General features: G+C 48.3%; 1 protein-coding gene across 1 annotated transcript in view; it reads right to left on the bottom strand.

Moving 5' to 3' along the window:
* IFT140 (intraflagellar transport 140) overlaps positions 1-27940 on the bottom strand; it is a 1386753-nt gene that overhangs the window by 9352 nt on the left and 1349461 nt on the right. Inside the window, exon 29 of the mRNA XM_078662938.1 lies at positions 10316-10457. Within this exon, the coding sequence (XP_078519064.1) occupies positions 10316-10457 (142 nt within the window). The remainder of the gene's footprint in view (positions 1-10315; positions 10458-27940) is intronic.

The raw sequence follows: 27940 nt of genomic DNA, 5'->3' as shown, positions 1-27940 counted from the left end.
CAAGCAGTGTTTACCAACCGCAGTCCCAAGCTGTCGGAAGAAAACATGTTCTTCCCAAGATGGTCCAGCTTTTTGGATTCCCTATCGGATGGTGCGTTAGGGAATGCACCTTTGGAAGTGGAGGCTTGGACCACCAAGCTCTTAGGGGTAGGGTGTTGGGAGAGGAAAATGGGGTCGCTCAGGGCCAGGCGGTGACGTCGGGCAATCATCCTGTCCATAGGAGCCCCTGTGTTGGGCCTGGACCAGGTGCCCAAAAGGATGTCCGTGAGGGCTTCATTAAACGGCAGCAGGGGCTCCAAAGAGCTCACTGCCGGTTGAAGGACCTCTGTCAGGAGGATAGTCCTGACTGCCACCGTAGGTAGCTCTAGGTGGAGAGCCTCGGCTGCCCTACGCAACACCACTGCATATGACGCTCCCTCTTCAGTAGCCACGGTAGGAGGAGACAACATGCCATGGTCTGGTGAGGTATCCAGACCACTGGCTTTCCCCATTTCTTCACTCCAATCCTGATCATAAGCCAACTGGTCGGTTAAAGGGTCTCTAGACCCCTCCCAGTCCTCCTCACCCTCCTCTGGCTGCCAATCTGGTCTCAAAGAGCCAAGATAGAACAGGGGCAAAAAATCCCTGTCGCGTCTGATCCGGCCTCCGACTCCATGTCTACCTCTAGGTGGAGGCCGCGGTCGACGTCAGCTGGGGACACAGCCAATGCCGGTTGTGGACGTGGTGCCCGTGGAATCTGCACCGGGGTAGACGTAACAAGGCCAATCCGAATCCAGGCCTGGATCCAAGGGGACCCTGCAGCGCCAAGGCCGAAGCTGCCGGCGCCGAAGGCCCGGGGCCCCCAGCCGAGTCCACGGGGCCCAAAGGCTCGCCGGCAGAGGGCTGCCCAGAGATAGGCATGCTTCGCTTCATAAAACTGACGAAGCTGAGCAGGGGTCGTTCCCGGTCCTGGGAAGAGGGAAACCCGGAGCAGACCCTTCAGGGTCCAAACACGGAGCAGCGGGAGGGGCACCACCCACATCCCTCATCGCGTTGGCTGACGGACGGGTGGAAGTCGAAGAGCGACATTGCTTCCTCAACTTCTTCTTGTGCTTCGACTTACCTGAACCTGAGTTTGAAGACTTAGACGAAGAATGGTGTTGGCTCCACGACCGGTCCCTCAACCTGATCCACGATCGGGACCTCGAGCGACACGGAACGGACTGCCGGGGGTCGAGTAGCTTTCAGGACCGCTACAGCAAAGACTTCGGGCCATGGTCCGGCAGTCAGAGCACAACTTGGGGTTTTGGTCACGCTCCAGGCAGTAGAGCCACACGTGGTGGGGTCCATCACAGACATCCTGTTGACGCGCCGACTTCTTCAGACGAATGCGCATGCGCGGGCGCCCACGCATTCGTCTGAAGAAGTCGGCGCGTCAACAGGAAGAGGGAGCCCCGGGACGCCGCATGCCAGGTATGTCCTTTTTCACTAGTTTTACTGTGTTTAATATTTAAAATGGGGATGTAGAAGAGGGCGGGAGGGAGGCGGGCGGCGCATAGTGGGGCTACGCGAAGTGTGTGGGTGGGCGTAGCTTCCACCCCACTTCGTGGAGCTTCGTGTAGCCCCACTACGCACACCCCTAATAGATACCCTAGCAAAACCATCCCCGGAGGTGGGTCTGTGGAACAAGTTCACACCAGGAAGTCCTGAAGAATGGACTGGCCAAATAAGCCATCTCTCCGGACTTGGCTGTCCAGGCAGTAGTGTTTGGTGAACATGTGCAATGAAGCCCACGTGGCTGCTTGGCAGATGTCATGAAGGGGGACTCCACGTCCCAAAGCAGTAGTGGCTGCCGTCGCCCTAGTGGAATGGGCACGAACCCTGCTGGAGGTTCCTTTTTCGCCAGGGAATAACACATTTTAATGCAAAGAACGACAAATTGAGAGATGGTTCGTTTTTGCACTGCCCCACCTTTCTTGGTGCCCACATAGCCAACAAAGAGCTGATCAGCCACCCGGAATTGTTTTGTGCTATCCAGATAAAATGAGAGCACATGTTTTGGATCCAGACAGTAGAGCCTCTCTTCCGCTTTAGAAGGATGCGGGGCAGGAAGAAGGTGGGGAAAGTCTTGGTATGTAATATGTGGAAAGAGGTAACCACTTTGGGAAGAAAAGAAGGTTGAGTACGAAGGACAACCTTGTCCAGATGGAAAGGTGGTTTTGAAGAAAGAGCATGGAGCTCACTCACCCTGCGAGCAGAGGTGATGGCCACCAAAAAAGCAGTTTTTAAAGTCAAGAATCTGAGAGGACAATTACGTAGCGGCTCAAAAGGAGCGCACATAAGGTAAGTCAGAACAAGGTTCAAGTCCCACAGGGGCTTTACGAAAGGAATAGAAGGAAACAGGTGAGTAATGCCCTTAAGGAAGTGATTTACAATAGGGGACTTGAAAAGAGAAGGTTGATCAGGGAGGCAAAGAAATGGTCGAAATATAGCCCTTTAGCGTGCCCAGAGCAGAGCCCTGCCATACCAAAGAAAGCAGGACGTGGAGAACCTTAGCAAGGGGGTTGGAAGGGGATCCACAGCCTTTGCTGCGCACCATGCCACAAATTTGTTCCATCTACAGGCATATATTGTTTTAGTAGAGGGACACCTGGCTGCAAAGATAACATTACAGACTTCAGGAGGAAGGTCGAAGGCTGTCAACTGTCGCTGCTCAATCTCCAAGCAAGGAGGTGGAGGCTGGACAGGTTCGGGTGGCTGCTGCCACTGAAGATCCTCATGAAGGGGCAGTCTAATCGGAGGATCGATGGCCATGTTTAAGAGCTTGGGATACCAGACTCTTCATGCCCAGTCCAGAGCCACGAGAATTACTTGGGCCCGGTTGCGCTTGATCTTCAGCACTCTGGGTGGAAGCAGTATAGGCGGAAAGGCGTATAGACGACTGCAATCCACTGGCGACGAAAAGCATTGCCCAGCGAGCGTTGCCTTGGAAATTCCAACACGCAAAACTACTGACATTGCGCATTCTCTTCGGTGGCGAATAGATCTAACCAAGGCTCTCTCCACCGCTGAAAGAGACCTTGCACCTCCTCCGACTGAAGACGCTGTTCGTGATCCATCAAGCACCGGCGGCTGAGTTCGTCCACACTGGCGTTCCGGGAACCTGCTGGGTGTTGAACCACTAGGGACATGTCCTGATGTTCCAGCCACTTCCAGAGATGAAGGGTTTCCTGATATAGAGTCCACGCCCCACCCCACCCTGTTTGTTGCAATACCACATGGCGGAAGTGTTGTCTGTTAACACCTGCACTACTCTCCCTTTGACAGAAGGATGGAATGCCTTCAGTGCTAGATGAATCGCCCAGGTCTCCAGAAGGTTGAGGTGGAGCCCAGACTCCACCCGAGACAAGAGACCAGAGGCCTCTGATCTCCGCCTCTCCCATGTGGCCGCCCCATTCCATGACAGATGCATCTGTCATCACAATGAACTCTGGTTGGGGAAGGGAGAGTGATCTGTCCTTGTCCCAATCCTGTTTCGTGAGCCACCACTGCAAATGGTGTGCAGTCCCCGCCGAGATCTGGATGACATTGGACAGATTCCCCTGATGTTGTGCCCACTGAAACTTCAGGTCCCACTGCAGAGCCGGCATATGCCACCTGGCATGCTCCAGCAGCAGGATGCAGGAGGCGTTGAGGCCCAGCAGCCTCAGGCTCATTCTCACCGAAATTCGGGATATAAGCTGTAACATCGGTATCATAGCCCAAATGTCCCGGACTCGCTGTCCAGGAGGATAGGCCGAAACTATGCTGTTTCCAGAACCGCTCCGATAAAAAAGGAGCTTCTGAGAAGGGCGCGGGTGCGACTTCGGCACGTTGACTGTGAACTCCAGTGAATGCAGGAGGTCCGCCATAGTCTGGAGGTGAGCGATGACAGCAAGGGGCGCGCTCACCTTCAACAACCAGTCGTCCAGATAGGGGAAGACCGGAACCCCTGATCTGCGCCGATGAGCTGCGACCACTGCCATCACTTTCGTGAACACCCAAGGGGTGCTGGTAAGGCCAAAGGGGAGCACGGTAAACTGAAAATGCTTGTGGCAGTACGGGGATGTGTAAATAAACGTCCTGCAAGTCCAACGCTACCATCCAGTCTCCAGCGTCGAGGGCAGACAGGAACTGAGCCAATGTCAACATTTTGAACTTTTCATTCCGGAGGAAGCGGTTGACATCCCTGAGGTCTAAGACAGGACGCAGGCCTTTGTCCTTCTTGGGCACCAGAAAGTAGTGGGTGAGGCATCCATGGCCTGCTTCTGGCACGGGACTTGCTCGATGGCTTTCTTTCAAGAGAGCTGCAACTTCCTGACAGAGAAGGGCCAGGTGATCCTCCTACATGCGATGGACTGTACGTGGCATGGAGAGAGGGGTAGTCTCGAAGGGGAGTAGCCCCTTCGGTCTATCTGCAAAACCCACCTGTCCGACGTGATGCTGTGCCAGTGGGGGATGTGATGGGGGACCCTGCCGCCCACTGGCAACTGGTGGCCCTGAAATGTCGGAGTAGGAAGGTTTGGAGGCTGCTCCAGAGGGGGCACTGGTAGACTGGCCCGCCCGCTGGCCCCCAGACTCACAGCAGTGGGTCCTACGTCCCCGCAGAGGCTAAACAGCTTGCGCTGGCCTGTGGCTTTCAGCAGAATGTGTTGAGGTACCCCTTCCGTAGCCCCGAAAGGGACGAAAAGCAGACTGAGAGGGGTGAGAGGTGGTAGCAAGGCCCAAGGATCTGGCCATAGCCCTAGAATCCTTGAAACGCTCGAGCTCATTGTCCGCCTTGTCGCCAAACAAGCTATGGCCATCAAAGGGCATGTCCAAAAGAGTCCATTGTACATCGCCCGAGAAGCCAGTGGACCTTAGCCAGGCACAGCGTCTCAGAGCTATCGATGTTGAAATTATCCTGCCTAGCGAGTAGGCAGTGTCCAGTCCACAGCGAATGGCAAACTTTGCTGCATCTCTTCTTTCTGCGACTGTAAGGGAGAGTACGGCCCTGGCTTCCTCCGGGCACTGTGGCAGCACCTGCGCAACCGTGTAACACACAGAGTGGGTGTATTGGCCCAAGAGACATGCAGTGTTCACCGCGGCAGTCGTAAGCAGGCGGAAGAAAACATCTTCTTTCCAAGATGATACAGCTTTTCTTGGATTCCCTATCTGGGGGAGCAGTAAGGAACGCGCCTTTGGATGTTGAGGCTTAGACCACCAAGCTCTCAGGGGTAGAGTGTTGGGAGAGGAAAATGAGGTCGCCCGGGGCAGGGCGGTGACGTTGCGCAATCATCCTATCTACAGGAGCCCCTGTGCTGGGCTTGGACCAGGTGCCCAGAATGATGTGTGTGAAGGGCTCCGAAGAGGCTGCTGCTGGTTGAAGCACCTCGGTCAAGGGGTTAGTCCAGACTGTCACGGTAGGTAATTCAAGGCCAAAGGCCTCAGCCGCCGACGCAACACCACAGCATAGGAGGCTCCCTCTTCCGTAGCCACAGTAGGGTGAAGAAGCATACCAAGGTCTGGGGATGTATTCAGACCACTGGCCTCACCCAGTTCCTCTCTCCAGTCCAGCTCTTCCAACTGTTCTGCTAGAGGGTCAATAGACCCCTTCCAGTCCTCCACACCTTCCACTGGCTGCCACTCAAGGCAATAGGGAATGCCTGAATACAACAGGGGTACAAAAATACTGGTCAGCTCCGGTACCGACGTTGGTCGACGCCGGTCCGGCTCCGTGTCTATGTCGAGGAGTAGGCTGGGGTCGACGCCGGCTGGGGACACAACAGGTGTCAGAGAGGGCGGAGGTGTGGCCAACTGATTCGGTGCCGGAGAAGGTGTCGTAAGGTCAACCCAGCACCTATCCAGATCCAAGCCTGGATCCCTGGGGGCCCTGCGGCGCCAAAGTCGCCGGCATCGAAGGTCTATAACCCCAGCCGAGTCTGCGGACCCGAAGGTGCACCGGCGGAATCGGGGTGCCCAAAGATGGAGTGGAGGGCTTCGTAGAAGCTACGAAGTTGGGCAGGGGTTGCCCCGGCTCCTGGGAAGGGAGGGAAGGTCAGAGCCGACCCAAAGGGCACTGTGGGCGGAGCCAAATGACTACTTTCCGCATCCTGGGTCGCGTTGACCGATGGACGGGGAGAAGGCGAAGAGGGACGGTGCTTCTTCACTTTCCTTTTGTGTTTTGACTTACTCGAAGACAGAGACTTCAAAGTAACAGTGGAGCAGAGCTCGGGTTCATTGCTCAGCAGTCGGAGCACGACTTTGGGACGTGGTCGCACTCCAGGCACCAGAGGCACACGAGATGTCGGTCTGTGACCGACATCAACTTGTGACAAGAGTCACAAGGGTTGAAGCCGGTCCGTCAGTGTGACATCCCTCGCACCAGGAGTCGAACGACTCTAAAAAAGAAGTAAAAAAAATCAAAAAAACTCAAATAAAAAAAGACTAGAGGTACCGCTCTCTCTTAATCTGCGCTGGATGGGGGCGGAAAAAGAAAGAACTGACGTCAGCGCCCAGGGGTGGCATCTAAGCAGATACCGCGACGTCATTCCGGCGATCACAATGCCAACGACCAACGCGGAGTCGACCAATGTCACCTACCAACGTGCAGGGGGACTGCTGAAGAAAAATTCTCTGGATCCAGTCTGACACCCTTTTGGGATAATTCTAAGGTAAGGAATCCATAACTAATAGTCTCTTTTAGATTAACGTTGTATGCTGGTGACATATTGATTCATACTCTTAAGGAAGCCCAATTGCTTCCCAGAGAGCTTAATAGATTTGGTGTGGTGTTGAGAATAACAACCAATTCAGGCAAATTTGTAATATTTTTATTTGGGGGCTAGGTGACACAGCTCATAGACTCGCTTCCTGCTGGGAGACTTGGATGGAAAATAGATACATTCAGAAACTTAGTACGCACTTTGACATAAAGACGAAAGTCTATATAAATATAATATAGGAAAGGCCATACAGGTCTGATATCCTTGGTGAAGTTCTGGAACGCAATTCCCCTATCAGTCTCTCATGGGATGTATTGCCCTGGCTAAGATGGTGTTCCTGTTCTGATGACTTTAGGTGATACAAAACTATGTCCTCTATCTCCAGGGAGAGTTTCAGTGTGCTAGCCTGGTTATTAATAACTTTGGTTTGACCCTGGGAATGGAGTAGAATCAAGTTAGTCACACTTAAATTGGAACGGGACCATAGAGGTCATGCACTTCAAGATCTAGAATTTTATTTGGCAGGCCAACTTCAACAAGCAACAAAATAGTGCTTGCCAGATGATAACTTGGAGAATAGGTTGATATGGGGCCCATAGCAAAGGGACCCTCTCTGTAATACTTATGAGAGGGGGAACAAATCATCTAGAAAGCCATACTCAATGAGAAATGTTGGAAAGGCAAGGGAAATAGCAGTGAAGGGTGCCCTGAGAGCTGGCCCTCCTTCTCGAGAGAGTTGCAGATCTGGCGGGTGCAGGCCCTTTATATCTCAAGACATATCAGTGAGGAGCAAATAGGAGAGGGTTGCTGTACCACTATTGGAAATTTAAGTCCAGGGAAAACCTTTCTTACATTTTTCAGAGGCTCAATGAAGCCTTCGAAGCTGGACCCACTCAGTCCCTACAGTTTGCCAAATTGGCATGAATTGCCAGTAAAAGTTGGACAGAATTTCCCCAAGTTCCTAAACCATCCGAAACGTTTGAGACCATATTTACCTCAAGACACGGATATGCGTCACTAATCCAGTAGCAGGGGTGTGCAATTCCTATAGCCAGACGCCCAGGACATATTGTTTGGGGGGAAGGACAACAAGTTTTCAAGTTTATTTTGACTCAGGACAAGTAGGCCTAATCCCCTGCAGTACAAACCCTTTTACTCTCAATGTACAGACCCATAATATATAGCAGGGACGGGAAATGTCTGCTGTTGAGGTAATATTTGTATCCATATGTAAATGCTGTTCGAACTTGTATTTATGGTTCATTAATGCAAAGCCTTTATTATTAGGGTGGGCACTCTAAAAAAATGTTGTAAGCTCAGACTGCACTACTGACAGTGCTTCCAGTAAAAAAAGAGGTGTACAAACATTTGCAAGGCTATGCATAATGCTTCAAGAATGCTCTATGATTAGATGCAAATATTTACAGAAGCTTGAAAGCAAGATTTATGATTCTGCGCTTTCAAAATAAAATGTTCACAAAAAAATGCAACTAGAAAAAAAACACTTTGCTAAACTACTGTGAAATTTAAGGTACCATTTCTTTGAAGCATCATTTAACCCCTTCGACGCTCATGACGAGCTGGGCTCGTCATGAGGTAGCCTCCTGCTACGCTCATGACGAGCCCAGCTCGTCATGAAACATGCGTTTTTAAAAATCTCAGCACTCGAGCAGAATTCCGCTAGCGCGCATGCGGTTAACAAAATGTGTTGAGGTATGCTAGTGTTTCCCAAAAAAATTCATAATAGAAAGTCAGTGTAACCAGTTTCAACAAGATTATGGGAGACATGAAATAAACAAGCATTGGCAAAGCCAATAGGTCCTAAATTGGGGATCAGTCTTTTGGTTTTGTCAATGCGTGTCTTGTTTTAACATGACTTTTGTAAAACGTTATTGTTGTGGGAGCTGTAACAAACATTGGCAAAAAACAAACATATTTTTTCATCTCCAAAGCACGTATTGCCATAGTAGTTCCTGGCACTGAACAAAACTACTTTGTGTGCCGATACGCTCCTTGTGAAAGAGTAGATTGTGCTGATGCATGGTGAAATCAGCTGATATATGGATAGAGATTTAGAATTTTAAGAAAAACACAAGGTCTTGGTTAACATCAGCCCTAATTAAGGGCCTAATTCTTAAAGAAACTCACAAAAGTGCACCCATGGTATGTGTATGGTATGTGTCTTTGCATTAGTGCAGATTTACGTATTTCATGAATTCACAGACATTTACAAAAGTAGACCAGGAAATCGTAGTCATAGAAAATATTCGTGAACTGTATTTTAGCACAAATAAATATTGTGAAAGAGCTGTGATGAGATTGCATCTGACGACAACATTATTACTAGAATGTAAACCTAAACAATGTTTGCCAAGTATAATTCCCAAACCAGAAAAAAAGAGCAATAAAGCATACATTTGCGACGTCGAAATTAGTGTTAATGCTGTATCGCCATATACTGGCTGCAGCGAAGAGCTTCCTTGCAAGAGGGCATGGAAAAAGGACATGTTGGAGTAGACAACAGCTGAAGAAATATTGAGCAAATGGTATAACTAACTGTGGGGGTATGATAAACAACTTCATCACAGTAGGCTTATGAATGCACTTTAATTAGAATTATTATTATAATTAGAACAACTATAAACTGCAAAAGAATAGCATGATGGGAACTTGGCTCCATAAAACCTACTTAGTATCTTGTGATGTGTCTGAATTATAATTTCAAATTAACACCAAGTAAAAATATAGTGCTGTGTAAATTCAGAAGACCTGTGTACTGTATATGAGAATTAATATGACAATAGCATGTTTGTTATATTTACAAGTTCTTGTTTAAGAATGAAAAAACTGAAATAAAGATGACTGAGAAAAAGGAGGACCCTAACATTAAAAGTGCAATTTCATCACTAGAGCCACAATGCTTTCTTCAAAGTAAGGCATTTCATCTAATAAGCGTTCCAACAATATATCCTGGCTCTGATTTGATATCAGCAGTTATTGTCACTATTAAAGCATTCGCCTGTCTCTAACTCATGTACTTAAACATCTACAAACTTAGCCTCTTTTGAAATGTGCAACTTCAAGGGATGAGTTTTCAGTACAATTATCACTCCAGTCCTCAAACCATTTGAATAGGAGAAATAATAATGCTCAAATTCTTCGGCACATTCCAATTTATACAAATTTCTAATAGCATTAACCAAAGACAGATACAACTAACGGATTTAGAACTTGGATCTCGTCACACAGTTCGGAGGAATTATATCCCTCAACACAGACCACTGGCAGGCCGAGCCTCTCACGTGGCACAGAACCCAGATTGCCATTTGGCTCTAATCACATTAAGTAGATTTCCTTGGCTCTAATAACTTGATATGAATACTTCAAAGTCTCAGCTTCAGATCTGTTGACAAACAACTGTCAAGAGCCTCCTTGACCCATTCACATAGAGGTTTGAAAGACATTTTACTGGATACAGATTTTGAATAGGTTTGAGTTTAGATCATGCAACACAGATTCCAGACAGCTCTGGTGCTTGCATGGGTTAACACGCATCACCTGCGCTGATGACAGACTATCACTCAATCTCTTACCATCTGGAATTCCTCCTGCTGAGAATAATGATCAACCAGGAGCCCGTACACATCACCAATGCGAATGGCACTGTCCAGGTCAGGCTCTTCCAAGAGAAGCTCGCACTGCCTCACGGCCTCTTTGGTGTCCTCGGAGTAAGCCCTGTGTAAATAGAGAAAGCGGTAGGCACTTTAATATACTTCATATGGATCTCAAAAAACGTCTTGGAATGGTTATATGAAATGTGAAAATGCACATGGTACAAATTTCAGGAAAGGGCCTTTATGTAACGTTTCTCATCAGTAAAAGCTCATCTGAAGAAAATACCTTATTTGTAAGTACTGTGACAAAGACCAAAAGTGCAGAGAAGACTAGGGGCTGGCCCCATGCATCAAACTAAAAACCGGTAGCAAACGGGCAGATTCTCAGATTCAGCCCCTTTGCGAACGGTATTTTTGCATTTGGGATGCATCATACCAAATGCAAAACTCGCAAATTGCGATTACATTTAAGGAATCGCAAATTGTGATTCCTTAAATGCAATGCTAGAAGCAATTTAAAATAGCGATTTCGCTATTAGGGGTCGCAAATTACCGGGAAAAAAACTGGTTGATAATTTGCAAAAACTTTGAAAAATGCACTAAAGTGTATTTTTCAAAGTTACATGTTACACACACACATGCCCTTGGGGCATGTGTGTGCGCAACATGGGTGCACAATACAATTTCAGGGGTGCAACAGGGTGTCCTTTTGATGCCACCTACCAACGCACATGGGTAATGCTGAAGAAATATTCTCTGGATCCAGTCTGACGGCTAGGGATAGTTCTAAGGTAAGTAATCTATAACTAATAGTCTCTTTCAGATATAGTCATTTAGGAACAATGTGAATCATCGTAGCTTTGCATAGTTTGGATTTGCAGATTACCTTTGGCAAAAGAGGAAATGTCCAAAAAGCATAGAGATATTGTGGGCTTAGTAAGCTTGTGGAAAATTCAAGATAGTTTTAATTTTCTGAAATGTCATAGTAGCCCAGTTTTGGTAAGACCCGTGTATTGTAGATTTTGGCAAAGACCTTGTGGTTTAGCACCCATTAATTAAGATGCCTGCTGAGCTCATCTGCCTTCCACTTCTGAAGGCCATGAAGATGTACCACCATTAACAGAATGTTCCTTAGAAGTAGCCACTGCTAGATTTCCTGAGCTTCCCTCGAGAGCACAATAGATTTGGTGCTTCCTTGTTTGTTGATTTAATACATACTTGTTAAATTTTTTGGTATGGAGAAGAACTGATTAATACTTTTTCCATAAGAAAGCACTTCAGTATATGGTGGACTGCTCCACATTCCAAGATGTTGATGTGGACTTAATTCTACTTCGAATACCATGTGCCTTGTATCGTCACATCACCCAAATGTAGTCCTGATTTTTTTTTTTTTTTTAAGACCAACGGTCCCAAACTTTATTTAGTTTCACAGATGAGGTAAGCAGTAATCATACAGTGTCATACCAATGAAACATTACTACAAACGGTACTTGGCTATCAGCACAAAATGACATGTCAATTATATACAAGTGAAAATAAACAGTAGCCAGTGGAGAGGCATTAGTTCACAAGTGGCAGTGCTAGGAAATGTCTCGTGTCGCAGTGCTCGCGACTCGTAGCACTGCGCAAAGGCCAGGGTGTCCAAGAAGTCCAACAGTCATTGTATGAAGTTGCGTTCCCTGGTTATCAACAATCTCTGCGTCAACCAAAAGATATAACTGGGAAATAAGAGAAGAGGGAAAGGGAAAAATATTTCAACAACTGTTGGACTAGACCCAAATGTAGTCCTGATACTTCTAGTATTGCTGTGGTGAGACCAAGATTTATGGATAACTCCACAGCTAGATGAGCATTTTGACACCAGCTACAAAGGACACATAGCTTTATTGGTACTAGTATAAGTGTATAAGGATTAGGCCCTTTGGAGCAGGATAAGAAAACAAGTTACTTACCTGTAACTTTGGTTCCCCGGTATTGGTAACTTTCATAGATTCCCATGCTTTGTATCATTCCCCCGTCGTCGGAATGGGAGCCTCGGTAAATAGAAAAAATACCATAGCAATAGGTACAAAAGAGAAAGAAAGAACTAGGCCTCATCTCATTTTGTAGCATACTCACTTTTTGTAAAAGAGACCAAAAAATTGCAACAACCAATCAGAATAGCCTCACCCCATAGAACCTTCCTGAGAGAGCCTCAGATTTTCGTAGCCGTTGTGTAACAGTAACTACATCTGTGAAAGGCTGAGCTTTCCCAGGGGAGGAGGGTGGGCGCATGGGAATCTATGAAAGTTACCAATACTGGGGAACCAAAGTTACAGGTAAGTAACTTGTTTTCTTGCCCCAGTATTGGAACTTTCATACATTCCCATGCTTTGTATCAGAGTAGCTAGCAGTAAGCAATAAGAGCACATTTTGTTACATGAGTATCAATACATCCTATGATACTTATTCTCATAGGAAGCAAACGTAACTTGTTACCATAGACAGAAATACAGTATCTGATACAAAATGTGCAATACAGGAAGGAGGGATTGTAGGGAAAGCTCACCTCTCATTGAAAAAGGTTTCTCAGGACTGCTTGCCCGACTGCAGCTTCGCTTCTCAAGGAAGAGTCCAAGCAGTAATGCTTCGTGAAAGTGTGGGTACTGCTCCACATAGCTGCTCTACAAATGTCTCTGATAGGGACTCCAGCGAATAGAGCCACCGATGATGAGAGTGATCTTGTCGAATGAGCCCGAACACGTCTTTCCAGCGGCTTGCCTGCTTCTTGGTGACAAAAGTGAATTGCATTGGAAATCCAACGAGAGATGCCTTGTTTTGAAAGCGGAAACCCCTTCCGCGGAGCACTATAGGAAACAAAGAGCTGAGAAGATTTGCTGAAGCTTTTTGTCCATTCCAGATAGAATTTTAAACATCTTTGGACATCCAAGGAATGTAGCGACCTTTCTGATGGCGAAGATGGTCGAGGGAAAAAAGATTTCAGAACCACCGGTTCATTTAAATGGAAATCAGATGGGACCTTTGGAATGAATTTTGGATTTGTTCTGAGAATTACAGTGTCTTTCTTGAACTGCATAAAAGGTTCCACAATAGTGAGTGCTTGGAGCTCACCTATCCTCCTAGCCGACATTAAGGCTAAAAGAAGAGCTATCTTCCATGAAAGAAATTTAAGAGCCGCTCTGTGAATAGGCTCAAATGGGGTTCTCATGAGATGAGCCAGAACCAAATTGAGTTGCCAGACTGGAGGCGGAGACCGGACTGGAGGAAAAACCCTGAAAAGCCCCTTTAAGAATTGCTTGATAATTCTTGCAGATCAAAGAGAAGGACCTGAGGATGTTCGCCTGAATCTAGAGATAGCTGCCAGATGCACTTTGATGGACCAGCCCTGACTTAGCTAGAGAAAGAATATAAGGCAAAATCTGGTGAGGAGCTGAAGTGTACGGATGGAGATTCTGCTGCTGGCACCATAAGCAGAAACATTTCCATTTTGCATGGTAAGTCTTATTCGTACTTGTTGCACGGGCTTGAGATAGTATCTCCTTACACTCTCTAGTGAGATTCAAATTCTGGAATTCTCTGTGCTCAGGAGCCACGCTGTCAATTGGAGTGAGCTCAGATCTGGATGCATCACTTGACCTTGAGACATTGTCAATAGAGATGGAATGGGCCGCAGGTGAATTGGCTGCTCCTGACAGAGTAGGAGAAGCTCTGTGACCCATAATTGGCGGGGCCACGCTGGTGCGATCAAGATAATTCTGTAAGGTTCCGCCTTGAGTTTCCTGATCAGCCTGGGAATCAGGGGTATTCGAGGAAAGGCGTAAACAAATGCGCCGGACCAGGCTATTGAAAGTGCATTCCCCAGTGAATCTCGATGGTGATCCCTGCTTGCGTAGAATTGGCATTTCCTGTTTTCTGGACTCGCAAAAAGGTCTATGGTCGGAATGCCCCAACAGGAGAAGACCTCGTCGAGGGTGCTCTGATCCAGTTCCCACTCGTGACAGCTTGATCTTAGACGACTTAACGCATCCGCTGTCGTGTTGAGTGTAACTGGGAGGTGTTCCGCGGAAAGAGAAATCCTGTGGAGGATTGCCCAGTCCCATATCTCTTGGGCTTCCCTTGAAAGGACTCGGGGTCTTGTTCCGCCCTATAATGCACGGCCGTCGTGTTGTCCGTACGGACCAGCACCGTGGCATTCCGAATCCTTGGAAGGAAAGCTTGCAAAGCTAAATGAATGGCCTCGAGTTCTAGCAGATTGATGTGGAATGTGCGTTGCTCGGGCGTCCAATGACCGCTCACGTGTAGATCCTGCAACACTGCCCCCCAACCTTCTAGTGAAGCGTCCGTGGTGAGAACCATGGGAGATGGAGTGATCTTAAAAAGGGAGACCCTTTGAGATATTGTCTCTTATCGTCCACCAGCTGCCTGCTTTTCTCATCAATGGTGTCACTGTTATTTTGTCGTCGAATGAGCCCTCTGCTTGGCGCCATTGCTTGTCTAGCTGCTCATGCAGTGGACGCATCCGTAGTCTGCAGTGCGGAATTAATGGTATGCAAGATGAAATCGATCCTAGGAGCGACTTGTACAGACGGACCGATAGAGATCTCCTCTTTTGTAAGAGGCGAGCCGAGAGAATGAGTCTTTTCTGTCTTTCTTCCGAAGGGAAAGCTTTGCATCGATTTGTATCCAGAATGGAACCTAGAAATCTGGCCGACCTGGATGGGCAGAGGACAGACTTGGACTTGTTGAGTTGTAGACCCAGCTGATTGAAAAGTTGAATGCAGCTGTTGACTGCTGTGGAAGCTGCTTGAAAGGATGGAGCCTTTATCAACCAATCGTCTAGGTAGGGAAAAACTTCCAGAGAATGTTTTCTGAGAAACGCCGCCACTGGAGCTAAGACCTTCGTAAATATCCGTGGGGCGGATCGGAGACCGAAAGGAAGTACCTTGAATTGAAAGTGGCTCTTGGCTACTGTAAAGCGTAAGAATCGCCTGTGAGCTGGATGAATCGGTACATGGAAATAAGCATCCTCTAGATCCAGAGTTGCCATGTAGTCTCCTGGATTGAGAAGACGTAAAATATCCTGAAGGGATATCATTCTGAATGACAGCTTTATGAGATAGGTGTTGAGCTCCCTTAAGTCTAATATTGGACGCTACTTCTCTTCCGTCTTGCGAACTAGGAAAAACCTGGAATAGAATCCCTCTCCCCTTTGAGACTGAGGTACAGGTTTTATCGCCCCTTTGATGTATAGTTGATGGGCTTCGAGACGTAGAAGTCGTAGATGTTTTGATTCGGTGGTGCGAGGAGCTCTGGAAGGTGGGAGTTGTGAAATTCCAAAGTGTGGCCAAACGAATGATATTTAGGACCCACCGATCTTATGTTATGATCATCCAGCTTCGTAGACAATGAGAAATCCTGCCCCCACTGATGTTACTGGAGGGGGAGGAACAGTAGAAAGAGCCAAGAGGCCGCTATTGCCGTTTAGATGAATCTCTCCCCTGGCGACACTGTCGACCTCTTGTTGGCTGGCGAGAGAAAGATGCTGATTGGCCCTGTCTCTGAGAGTATTGTGGCTTGTAGGTTTGTGACGATTGAGAATATGAGGAGTAGCACTGTTGGTAACCTTCTCTATAGCTGGAAAAATTCTTGCCTTTTGCCCCTCGGAAAGGCACCTTACGATATTGCAGAGTGCCTAAGGACTTGACCGTCTCTGTGTCCTTTTTGATATCTTGTAAGGCGTCATCTATATGCTTTCCAAAAAGCATATCCCCATCAAAGGGCAAATCTAAAATCGTATTCTGCACCTCGGGGCGAAACCAGGTAGTCCGAAGCCAACCTTGTCTTCTTAGGACAGCCGAACCTGCCTAGGCACGAAAAGCAGTTGTAGCGATGTCCATGGCGCAGTCAATTATTTCCGAGAAAGAACGCTCACCTTCCTCTAAAATCTTCCTTGCATACGCCTTAGCACTCTCAGGCAGCTGATCCATAAACGGAGACATATCGCACCACATTTGGCGATCATATCGTCCCAAAATTGCAAGTGCATTGGAGGCACGAACCAGGAGACTTGACATTGAAGAGAATCTTTTGCCCACATTGTCAAGGCGTCTACCTTCCCTATCCGGTGGAGAGGCCAGAGGGGCCGATGGATTCTTCAATTTCCTTTGCGCCGCCTGGGAGATCACAGAGTCTGGCCTCGGTTGGCCAACCAGACAAGCGGGACTACCATCAGGGGCCTTGTACTTCTTCTCCAGCCGCGGTAGAACCGGAATAATGGTAGCTGGAGACTGCATGACTTTCACACCCTCTGACCACACATGCTCTATGATGGGAATAGAGCGAATGGATTTCCTGTATGGTTCCTTGAAATCATAGAGGAAGCAGTCCGATTGAACCATTGGTACCGGAAGGCCAAACCTTTTAGAAGCTCTTTCCATGAGGTTAGGGAAACCTCCAATGTCTTCTGGAGGGGAATCTACCGGATCCGGTGAAGGAGAGGGTGGATCTGGAATAATGTAATCGTCCCATTCTCTATTTGGATTTGGGACCTCTGTTACATCCCCTCCATCATCAGAGGAATCATCGTCATTATCACCATACGTCTGACCTGTGGTGATAGCCTGTCTCTCTTCCACAGGTTCCTGTTGAATTGGCTGAACCACAGCAGCTGATGAAGAAGGCGGCGGTGGTGGAAGAGGTGGCTGTATGGATTCAGAAGACTGGGAAGGAAATCTTCTCCTATAATCCATTAACATAATTTGCAGGTCATTTATCAAAGAGGCGGGCATAGAGACCATACCCTGCTGAGACTGCTCTTGCATTCTCTCCCTAGGATGAGGCTGTTGCTGTTGTTCGTAATAGTCATCTGAGTCTGAGTCCCGGTATTTTACCTGGAGCTGAGATGGGCTGTAAGCATCCCCATATGGACTATCGTCATCATCATCCTCTGAATAGTCTTCCTCTAGAAGTAAGGCTGGAGGAAAAGGCGTTACCCTTCTTGGCGATGTCATGTCCAGTGTAATTTGGCGTCTTTTTATCGAAATTCTAACTTTTTGTACCATCGACGGGGCCACCGTCGACGGGATCGTCGTCGACTTTGCTGGTGATGGGTCGTCTATATCAATCTCGTAGACGACGAAGAGAATGAAATTCCGGCGGTCGACAAAGTCTTCCTCGAGGCTGTCGTCGACGGTCCCGTCGACGAGGTAGAAATGGACGTCTGATGGATTCTCGCCGTCGTCGTCGACGTACCTGAAGATGCCACCGTCGACGAGCGGGTCTTCTTCTCAGATTTCGATTCTTGAGGTAGGAAAACAGGTTTCTTAAAACCTTTTGTTTTCCCAGGTGATGGAGAGAGAACAGAAGGCTCTTGAGACCCATTCTGAGTAAAAACCACCTCAGACGCCAATCCCTCTTTCTCCTTTGCACCTCGGTGAGGAGATTTTCGGGGACTAGACCTACTAGACCTATCAGAGGTCTTTTGAGAGGCCTTAGAAGGAGGTTCAGCAGATGTTGAAGGGGACGACCTACCCCTCTTTTTAGATCTTCTTGATGAGGAAGGTGAAGAGGAATCCTTGCTGTCGCTGGAAATGACCTCCTTTCTAGACTTCACCTTCTGCAGCCAGGTCAGAAGTCTTCCTTCTCCGTCCCTTAATGTGTTAGTGGAGAAGGTCCTGCAGATCTTGCAATCAGTGGCTTTGTGGTCTGGGTACAAGCAATAAATACAATCTTTATGCTTGTCCTCCACATATAGCCTCTTCTTTGAGCAGGTAGCACAAGCCTTGAACAAAGCCTTCTTCTCTTTATCGACATTTTTAAGAAAAAAGGTTGAATTTTAAGTTGTAGAAAGAAAACTGAGCAGAGCTCAGAGGAGACTCCCTTAGCACAACGTGCGGTAGAAAATCTGAGGCTCTGAGGCTCTCTAAGGAGGGTTCTATGGGGTGAGGCTATTCCGATTGGTTGTTGCAATTTTTTGGTCTCTTTTACAAAAAGAGGTGGATATGCAACAAAATGAGATGAGGCCTAGGCCTTTCTTTCTCTTTTGTACCTACTGCTATGGTATTTTTTCTATTTACCGATGATCCCATTCTGACGACGGGGGAATGATACAAAGCATGGGAATCTATGAAAGTTCCAATACTGGGGCTACATCCCTGTTCAGCCGCCAACTCTTCCAACTGAATTTCACTTCAGCTGCTCTTTAACATACCAACATTTTGATGGATACTTCTACCTGAAGATGCTAAACTTAGGAATGTCTTCCAGGCACCAGAATGGTTTTGGAAAAGTTTGAATAGTTCTCCATCACCAATAGGTGGGACAAGGATCAAAAACGACTCTAGTAGGTCCCCGGATGTGGCGTCACAGAGCTGTGTGTAGTAACTCCATGCTGCTATGACATAATTTTCTTTCCTGTGCCCTTGACGCAGACCCAGAGTTGCTCTCTGCTGGAATTTAATTTGCAAAATTCAATTTCCAGTGTCTTCAAAGAAGAGGTCACCTCTGATATGGTCATTATTTTTTCGATGTCATTCCTGTCAAGCTCACAAACACTTTCTGAACCCTTTTAACATCTGTCACAGGTGTATGGCTCCTGTGCACGCGTCCCCTCATGGCTTGATGCACTGCATGGCTTTTAAAGACTGGGATGGGAGAACAATTTACTTGCTTTTGGTAATGCTTTACCTGGTAGAGACTCTATCTTGCCACAGATTTCTTACCTTAGAATTCTCCCCAGGCATCAGACTGGATCTGGATTTTTAGGAGCAGTGTCCGTGCGTACCCGTAGGTGGGTTCGTTTGGCTCTGCGTGGTTTCGTCTGCGCCAGGAGTGACATGCGCCCTGCTTATAAAGGCACCAACCCAGCGTGCTGTCACCAGTTTCTTTTCACGACTTTCCACACCAGAAGTGCATAGCCACAAAAACCACTGACTACTGATGAGGACAACTAGGGCCATGAAAGGAGAAAAGCTGTGTTCCCAGAAATCTGTTTGCAGAGCGGGGAGGATGGGTGGGTCGTTAAGGAATCTGTGGCTAGACAGAATCTCTACGAGATAAGATGTTACCGAAGGTAAGTAACTTGTTTATCTGATAGAGACTTCTAGAAGCAGATTCCTTACCTTAGAATAAATACTAAAGCAATACCTCTCCAGAAGTGGGTCTGCAAAACTGATTTACACTAGAAAGTCCTGCAGGACTGAACAAGCAAAGTGCCCATCCATATGCACCTGACTGTCCAGACAGTAATGGTTTTTGAACGTGTGTAAAGAAGCCCACGTTGCTGTTTGGCAGATGTCCAGGACCGGAATTCCGCATGCTAACACAGTGGTTGCAGCCTTGGCTCTGGTGGAATGAACATGCAAGCCCACAGGGGGTCACTTCTTGGCTAATGTGTAGCAGATCTTAATGGAGGGTACGATCCATCAGGAGATGGTCCGTTTCTGCATGGCCTTCCCTTTCTTTGCTCTGACATACCTCTCGAAGTGTTCGTTGTCCACCCGGAACTCTTTTGTGCAGTCAAGATAGAACGAGAATGCTCTTTTTGGGCCAAGTCCTTGGAGTTGCTCCTCTTCCTTAGATGGATGTGGCAAAGCATAAAAAGTAGTCAGGGTGATGGACTGGCCTAAATGAAAGTGAGTGGACACTTTGAAGAGAAAGGAAGCTCTAGTTCTGGGTAGATGTTCAAGTATCGAGGCTTGGATGACAAAGCCTGAAGCTCACTGACCCTCTGGTCAGATGGTATTGACACCAGGAAGGCCGTCTTGATGGTAAGGAATCTGACAGAACGATTGTGCAAGGCCTCAAAAGGAGCGTACATCAGGAACGCCAGGACTAGATTAAAGTCCAACTGAGACATGATGAAGGGTGAAGAAGGAAACATATGTTGCAAACCTTTCAAGAACCTATGTACAATAGGGGATTGGAAGAGGGGTGGCTGGTCAGGTAACCACAGAAAAGCTGATATAGCAGAAAGGTAACCCTTTAAGGAGCTCAGAGCAGAGCCCTGCTGGGCACTGTAGAGGATAAAGAGAATGACCTGAGAGAGGGAGGCAGAAATAGGATCAACTTGTTTCTCAGCCCATCTTGCCACAAACGTGCCCCAACAGCAGGTATATACCGTTTTGGTGGAGAGAAGTCTGTCTGGAAAGATAACATTGCAGACTTTGGGTAAAAGGTCGATATCAGTCAACTGATGCCACTAATCTCCTCACAAATAGGCGGAGTAGAGAACCATTCCCTGCTGCCGAAACAGGCAATCCTCCTGAAGGGGCAGCCTGATCGGAGGACTAATGGCAATGCTCAACAGCTCAGGATACCAAACTCTCCGAGCCCACAAGGATGACTTGGGCCTGGTCATTCCTGATCTTCTTTAGAACTCTGGGCAAGAGCAGTAGGGGGAAAGCCATACAGGAGACCTGAGCTCCACTCAGGATGAAATGCATCTCCGAGCGAGAGCTGCCTTGAAAACTCTAGTATGTGGAACTGCTGCCATTGCCTGTTCTCGGCGGTCCTAAACAGATACAACCAAGGCGAGAGAACACGCCAGGTGTTGTACCACCAGGAATATGCCCTGACATTCCAGCCATGTCCAGAAGCACAGCGCCTCTTGACAGATGGTCCATGGCCTTCCTGCCCTATTTCGTGCAGTATACCACATCGCAGTGGTGTTGTCCATGAACACCTGCAGTAACCTTCCCTTGATAGAGGGTAGAAAAAATTTCACTTCAAGTTGGATTACCCGGAGCTCTAGAAGGTTGATGTGGGGTTTTGATTTCGCAGGAGAACAGAGACCTCTGATCTCCACCTCTCCCAGATGGCCACCCAGTGATGCATCCGTCACCACTGTCAGATCTGGTTGTGGAAGGGTAAGGGGTCTGCTGCTTACCTTATTATGGTTCGGTAACCACCACTGCAGATTTTTTGCAATTCTCTTCGAGATCTGGACCTGAGGTTCCGTGGTTTTCGGGACCGGACTCCATTTTGTTTTGCGTTGCTCGAGACGCCATTTTGTGTTGCCCTCATGTAGGCCTAGGTGGTAAACGAACGAACGAAGTTGCATGGGCCTCGTTGCCTATGTACATATTAACAGGCCCTTTTCTGACTTGTGAGTGAACTGCAGGACGCTGACCTCTTCACCTGAAACTGACCCTTCCACGAAGCCAATTTCTCTAGCTGATCGTTGTCAGAGTTTTTCAATCACTGTTCAGGACCTCGTTAACCTTTAGTTTCCTTGCACATATCTTATCATAATCAACATCTGAATTGTTTCTTTCCTTACGACTTTTCATTACATGGGTAGTGCTTTCAATTATGGGTTTGTCCGGCTTGTGGAAATTGAATTTGGGACAGTCCTAATAATTAACTTGTGGGTTGGTACGATGTAAAGTGAGCTTTTTGGAATGTAATAATGTATGTAAAATGTGTTTCATTGGTCAGAATTTGCCGCAGTGGGTGTGCATTTGTAATGGGTTGAAACTGTGCATAAAAGAAGATGTCTCGCTCTATGAAAATTGAGCAGGTTCCTGAGTTGTACACCATGTTGTATTGCTTGGTTCACTGTTACTAGCTGCAGCTAATAAATTGATCTCTGACGCCAACCAGAAGTATTCCGTGTCTCTGTAAGTCTAGGACAGGAGAATCCGAAGACTTCGGGTGTGTCCCTGACACCGCTGGGTTCTAAGAAAACCCGGTTCTTCAGACCATGTCGTAGAGATTCCTATGATGCTGTGCCCACTGGAACTATAGGTCCCACCGCAGAACCCACATATGCAGCGGGCATGTGCACAAGCAGGATGCAGGTGACAATGAGGACCAGCAGCCTCAGAGTCAGTATCACTGAAATCCAGGATAGAGACTGAAACATCAGTATCATTGCCTGAATATCCTGGACTCGCCGTTAGGGGAATAAGACCAAAACTGTAACATATCCAGATCACCTCATATGAAAGGGAGCGTCTGAGAGGGAGTCAGGTGTGACTTTGGCATGTTGATAGTGAACCTCAGCAAGTGCAGGAGGTCCGCCATAGTCTGGAGGTGGGAGAAGACTGCCTGGGGCGAGCACGCCTTCAACAGACAGTTGTCAAGATAGGGAAAAACTGGTTCCCCCTAATCTCCGCAGATGAGCTGCAACCATTGCCATCACCTTGGTGAACTCCCGTGGGACGCTGGTAAGGCCAAAGGGGAGCATGGCGACTGAAAGTGCTTGTGGCCCACCATGAACCACAGGTAACATCTGTAGAGAGACAGAACTAAAATGTGGAAATATGCTTTCTGCAAATGCAATGCTACGATCCAGTCTCCCGGGTCCATGGCAGACAGGACTTGAGCGAGCGTGAGCATTTGGAACTTCTCCTTCTTGAGAAACAAATTGAGGGAGTGCAGGTTTAGGATAGGATGAAGGCCTCCATCCTTTTTGGGCACCAGAAAGAAGCAGGAATAACAAGCACGACCTACTTCTGGCGTCACCACCCTCCGTGTGGCTCCCTTGGCGAGAAAAGGCAAGACTCCCTGGCAGAGTAAAGAGAGATGGTCCTCCTCCAGCCTGTTGCACGTGGGTGTCATGGGTGGAGGGGTAGTCATGAAGGGGAGGGAGTAGGCCCTTCAGACAATCTTGAGAACTCAGTGGTCTGATGTTATCGACCTCAAATTGTGCAGGCGATGGCGTAGCCTGTCTCCCACAGGTTGCCCGTGATGTTATTTTTTCCCTCGTAGTTTTATATAGCGCAAAGTTGACCCGAAGGTATCAGAGTGCTTTACATAAGCACCAGTTATGTTACACGAGGACACATTAATTTTTGTTAGGCATGGGAAGAATAAGTGATTTGACCAGAATCACAGGAAGTTGAACGTAATTGCCGAGACTCGAACCCGAACCCCCAAATTTGAGATCGACCGCCCTAGCCATTTGACCACATCCTCTCCCCATAGTTGGAGGGCAAACTTAAGAGGTTTGAAGGTTGTGGCTGCCGTAGCTTTGGGTGGACTGGCCCGACATCTGGCTGCCCGACCCATAGTGTCTGGGGGTGCTGTGTCCTGGTTCACGCAGAGGCTGGGGATCTTGCATGCCGTGGTGGCTGGGAGGGTAAGGACGCAACTAGAAGCGCCTTAAAGGGCGAAGAACGAAGGGAAAGGCAGACTGGGGTGGGCGGGGGAACATTCTTACCCAGGCCTGGCTCCGTAAGGCCACTAACAAAGAAAATACTCTGCCTAGTGAGTAGGTCATGTCCAGGCCACATCGGATCGTGAACCTGCCTGCATCTCCACAGTTTGCCATAACTTGGGAGAGTATGACTGGGCTTCTTCCAGGTGTGCAACCAAATATCACATCGCATGAGAGTAATGCACCAAAAGGCACGTGGTGTTCACGTACCGCAAAGCCAGACTAGTAGAAGAAAACATTTTCTTGTCTATGGTGTCCAGGCTTTCGAATTCCCTATACAGTGGGGTGGTAGTGAATGGGCCAGGGTTTACACAGGATGTGGAGTCTTGGACCACCAAGCTCTCTGGGGTAGGGAGTTGCATGAGGAAATTAGAGTCCGCTGGGAAAAGGCGATGGCAGCGGGCAATTGTCTGTTCACGGAAGCCCCTGTGCAGAGCTTGGACCAGTTCCCAAGCAGTAAGGGCTTCTTTAAATGAGAGAAGTGGTTTCGATGGGGGTCACTCCCGGCTGAAGCACCTCTGTCAATACGTTAGCCTCGACTGCCAGTGGGGGTAGGCTAAGTTCCAGGTCCTCAGCCCACTCTTCTTATCACCCTAGTAAAAGGTGCTCTGTCCTCCTTAGCCATGTTAGGAGGAAAGATCATGCAAGCATCTGGGGAAATGCCTATCCACTGACACCAGCCTCCACGATAGGGTCTAGGGACTGGTATTCTTCGGGGTCTAGTGGCCCCTCCCAATCTTTCCCAAGTCCTAACCCGTAGGAATAGGGGTCAGGCTCCGGTCTGGAGGGTATGGCTCCACTTGACATTGGACGACACCCCACCAGCTCTGTGTCAGAGTCGAGGAAGAGAATGGGGATGGTGTTGACATTGGGACTGGCGCTGGGGAAGGTGGAGATGGTCAGCTGCACCGGTCCGGATCCAACGGTGGTGCCATGGGCTCCACTAGCACTAAGGTGAGACCCGCCGGCGGGGAACCAGTAATGGCTTCTCTCGACCTCGCAGGGCCCAAAGGCGCGCCAGTGTGGACGGGCTGCCGACAAATGAGATGCATTGTCTCATAAAACTTGTGGTGTTTTGAGAGGGGGTCGATCCGGCTCCCGGAAACTCGAGGAGGTGTGAAGCCGGCCCTGGCGCAGGTTCAACCATGGATCCAGGCCTCTAATGACGACGGATGACTTCGACGGACGTGGTGAAGTCTTTTTGCTCTTTTTCTTTATGTGGGACTGACCCAAACGCTTGAAAAATTTCAACTGTGACGAAGAATCGATGGCTTTGTAATTGATTCTAGAACCTTCCTCTCGACTGGGGTCAAGCAGCCAGAAGCTCAAGCGTTCGCTCCCTCAAAGCCTGGGGTGCATGGTGTGGCAGTCGACGCAAGTGTGCGCATCATGATCTTGCTCGAGGCACCAGAGGCAAACAAGATGCTGGTCAGTCACCAACATCTGTTGAGGACAGGTGCTGCAGTTCGGGCTGGACTGTTCCCACAAGGCACAGGGTCAGACTGATTTGCATATAGCCATGTCTGAACTGGGGTGGCTGAGTGAACTAAAGAATGGTGATGGATTAAACCCAGATCAGTTGACTGGGGGTGAGTGTTTGATTTGTTCAAACGCTCCGTCCATCATCCCCTTTTGTATCGCTTTGTTTGCCCTAAGTGTGGCAGGGTATGCTCAGACGTGAGTCCCTTGTTCACTTGGCCACTGGATTCAAGATAGCCTGCCTGATGAGGATTATGAATCCGAAACCGGTCCCAGGATGCTTTTTTCCGGTCCAGGGAAGACATGGCTTGGCAGTTCGGGCTGGACTGTTCCCACAAGGCACAGGGTCAGACTGATTTGCATATAGCCATGTCTGAACTGGGGTGGCTGAGTGAACTAAAGAATGGTGATGGATTAAACCCAGATCAGTTGACTGGGGGTGAGTGTTTGATTTGTTCAAACGCTCCGTCCATCATCCCCTTTTGTATCGCTTTGTTTGCCCTAAGTGTGGCAGGGTATGCTCAGACGTGAGTCCCTTGTTCACTTGGCCACTGGATTCAAGATAGCCTGCCTGATGAGGATTATGAATCCGAAACCGGTCCCAGGATGCTTGTTTCCGGTCCAGGGAAGACATGGCTAGGCAGTTCGGGCTGGACTGTTCCCACAAGGCACAGGGTCAGACTGATTTGCATATAGCCATGTCTGAACTGGGGTGGCTGAGTGAACTAAAGAATGGTGATGGATTAAACCCAGATCAGTTGACTGGGGGTGAGTGTTTGATTTGTTCAAACGCTCCGTCCATCATCCCCTTTTGTATCGCTTTGTTTGCCCTAAGTGTGGCAGGGTATGCTCAGACCTGAGTCCCTTGTTCACTTGGCCACTGGATTCAAGATAGCCTGGCTGATGAGGATTATGAATCCGAAACCGGTCCCAGGATGCTTGTTTCCGGTCCAGGGAAGACATGGCTTGGCAGTTCGGGCTGGACTGTTCCCACAAGGCACAGGGTCAGACTGATTTGCATATAGCCATGTCTGAACTGGGGTGGCTGAGTGAACTAAAGAATGGTGATGGATTAAACCCAGATCAGTTGACTGGGGGTGAGTGTTTGATTTGTTCAAACGCTCCGTCCATCATCCCCTTTTGTATCGCTTTGTTTGCCCTAAGTGTGGCAGGGTATGCTCAGACGTGAGTCCCTTGTTCACTTGGCCACTGGATTCAAGATAGCCTGGCTGATGAGGAATATGAATCCGAAACCGGTCCCAGGATGCTTGTTTCCGGTCCAGGGAAGACATGGCTTGGCAGTTCGGGCTGGACTGTTCCCACAAGGCACAGGGTCAGACTGATTTGCATATAGCCATGTCTGAACTGGGGTGGCTGAGTGAACTAAAGAATGGTGATGGATTAAACCCAGATCAGTTGACTGGGGGTGAGTGTTTGATTTGTTCAAACGCTCCGTCCATCATCCCCTTTTGTATCGCTTTGTTTGCCCTATGTGTGGCAGGGTATGCTCAGACGTGAGTCCCTTGTTCACTTGGCCACTGGATTCAAGATAGCCTGGCTGATGAGGATTATGAATCCGAAACCGGTCCCAGGATGCTTGTTTCCGGTCCAGGGAAGACATGGCTTGGCAGTTCGGGCTGGACTGTTTCCACAAGGCACAGGGTCAGACTGATTTGCATATAGCCATGTCTGAACTGGGGTGGCTGAGTGAACTAAAGAATGGTGATGGATTAAACCCAGATCAGTTGACTGGGGGTGAGTGTTTGATTTGTTCAAACGCTCCGTCCATCATCCCCTTTTGTATCGCTTTGTTTGCCCTAAGTGTGGCAGGGTATGCTCAGACGTGAGTCCCTTGTTCACTTGGCCACTGGATTCAAGATAGCCTGGCTGATGAGGATTATCAATCCGAAACCGGACCCAGGATGCTTGTTTCCGGTCCAGGGAAGACATGGCTTGGCAGTTCGGGCTGGACTGTTCCCACAAGGCACAGGGTCAGACTGATTTGCATATAGCCATGTCTGAACTGGGGTGGCTGAGTGAACTAAAGAATGGTGATGGATTAAACCCAGATCAGTTGACTGGGGGTGAGTGTTTGATTTGTTCAAACGCTCAGTCCATCATCCCCTTTTGTATCGCTTTGTTTGCCCTAAGTGTGGCAGGGTATGCTCAGACGTGAGTCCCTTGTTTACTTGGCCACTGGATTCAAGATAGCCTGGCTGATGAGGATTATGAATCCGAAACCGGTCCCAGGATGCTTGTTTCCGGTCAAGGGAAGACATGGCTTGGCAGTTCGGGCTGGACTGTTCCCACAAGGCACAGGGTCAGACTGATTTGCATATAGCCATGTCTGAACTGGGGTGGCTGAGTGAACTAAAGAATGGTGATGGATTAAACCCAGATCAGTTGACTGGGGGTGAGTGTTTGATTTGTTCAAACGCTCCGTCCATCATCCCCTTTTGTATCGCTTTGTTTGCCCTAAGTGTGGCAGGGTATGCTCAGACGTGAGTCCCTTGTTCACTTGGCCACTGGATTCAAGATAGCCTGGCTGATGAGGATTATGAATCCGAAACCGGTCCCAGGATGCTTGTTTCCGGTCCAGGGAAGACATGGCTTGGCAGTTCGGGCTGGACTGTTTCCACAAGGCACAGGGTCAGACTGATTTGCATATAGCCATGTCTGAACTGGGGTGGCTGAGTGAACTAAAGAATGGTGATGGATTAAACCCAGATCAGTTGACTGGGGGTGAGTGTTTGATTTGTTCAAACGCTCCGTCCATCATCCCCTTTTGTATCGCAGGGCTTGAAGCCAGCTTTTCTAGTGGACATACCTGCCACACCCGGAGAAAAACTCTCAAAAGACTCTAACAAAGGGTCGAAAAATAGTCAGCTAAAGTGGCTGGGGGTAGCTCCCTCCAAATCTGTGCTGACTGGCACGGAAAGAAAAGAACCAACGACAGTACACTA

The sequence above is a fragment of the Lissotriton helveticus genome, chromosome 10 (genome assembly GCF_964261635.1).
Source record: "Lissotriton helveticus chromosome 10, aLisHel1.1, whole genome shotgun sequence".
Classification (NCBI taxonomy): Eukaryota; Metazoa; Chordata; class Amphibia; order Caudata; family Salamandridae; genus Lissotriton; species Lissotriton helveticus.
The sequence above is the reverse complement of the archived record's forward strand: the minus strand, read 5'-3'. Positions and strand labels throughout refer to the sequence as shown.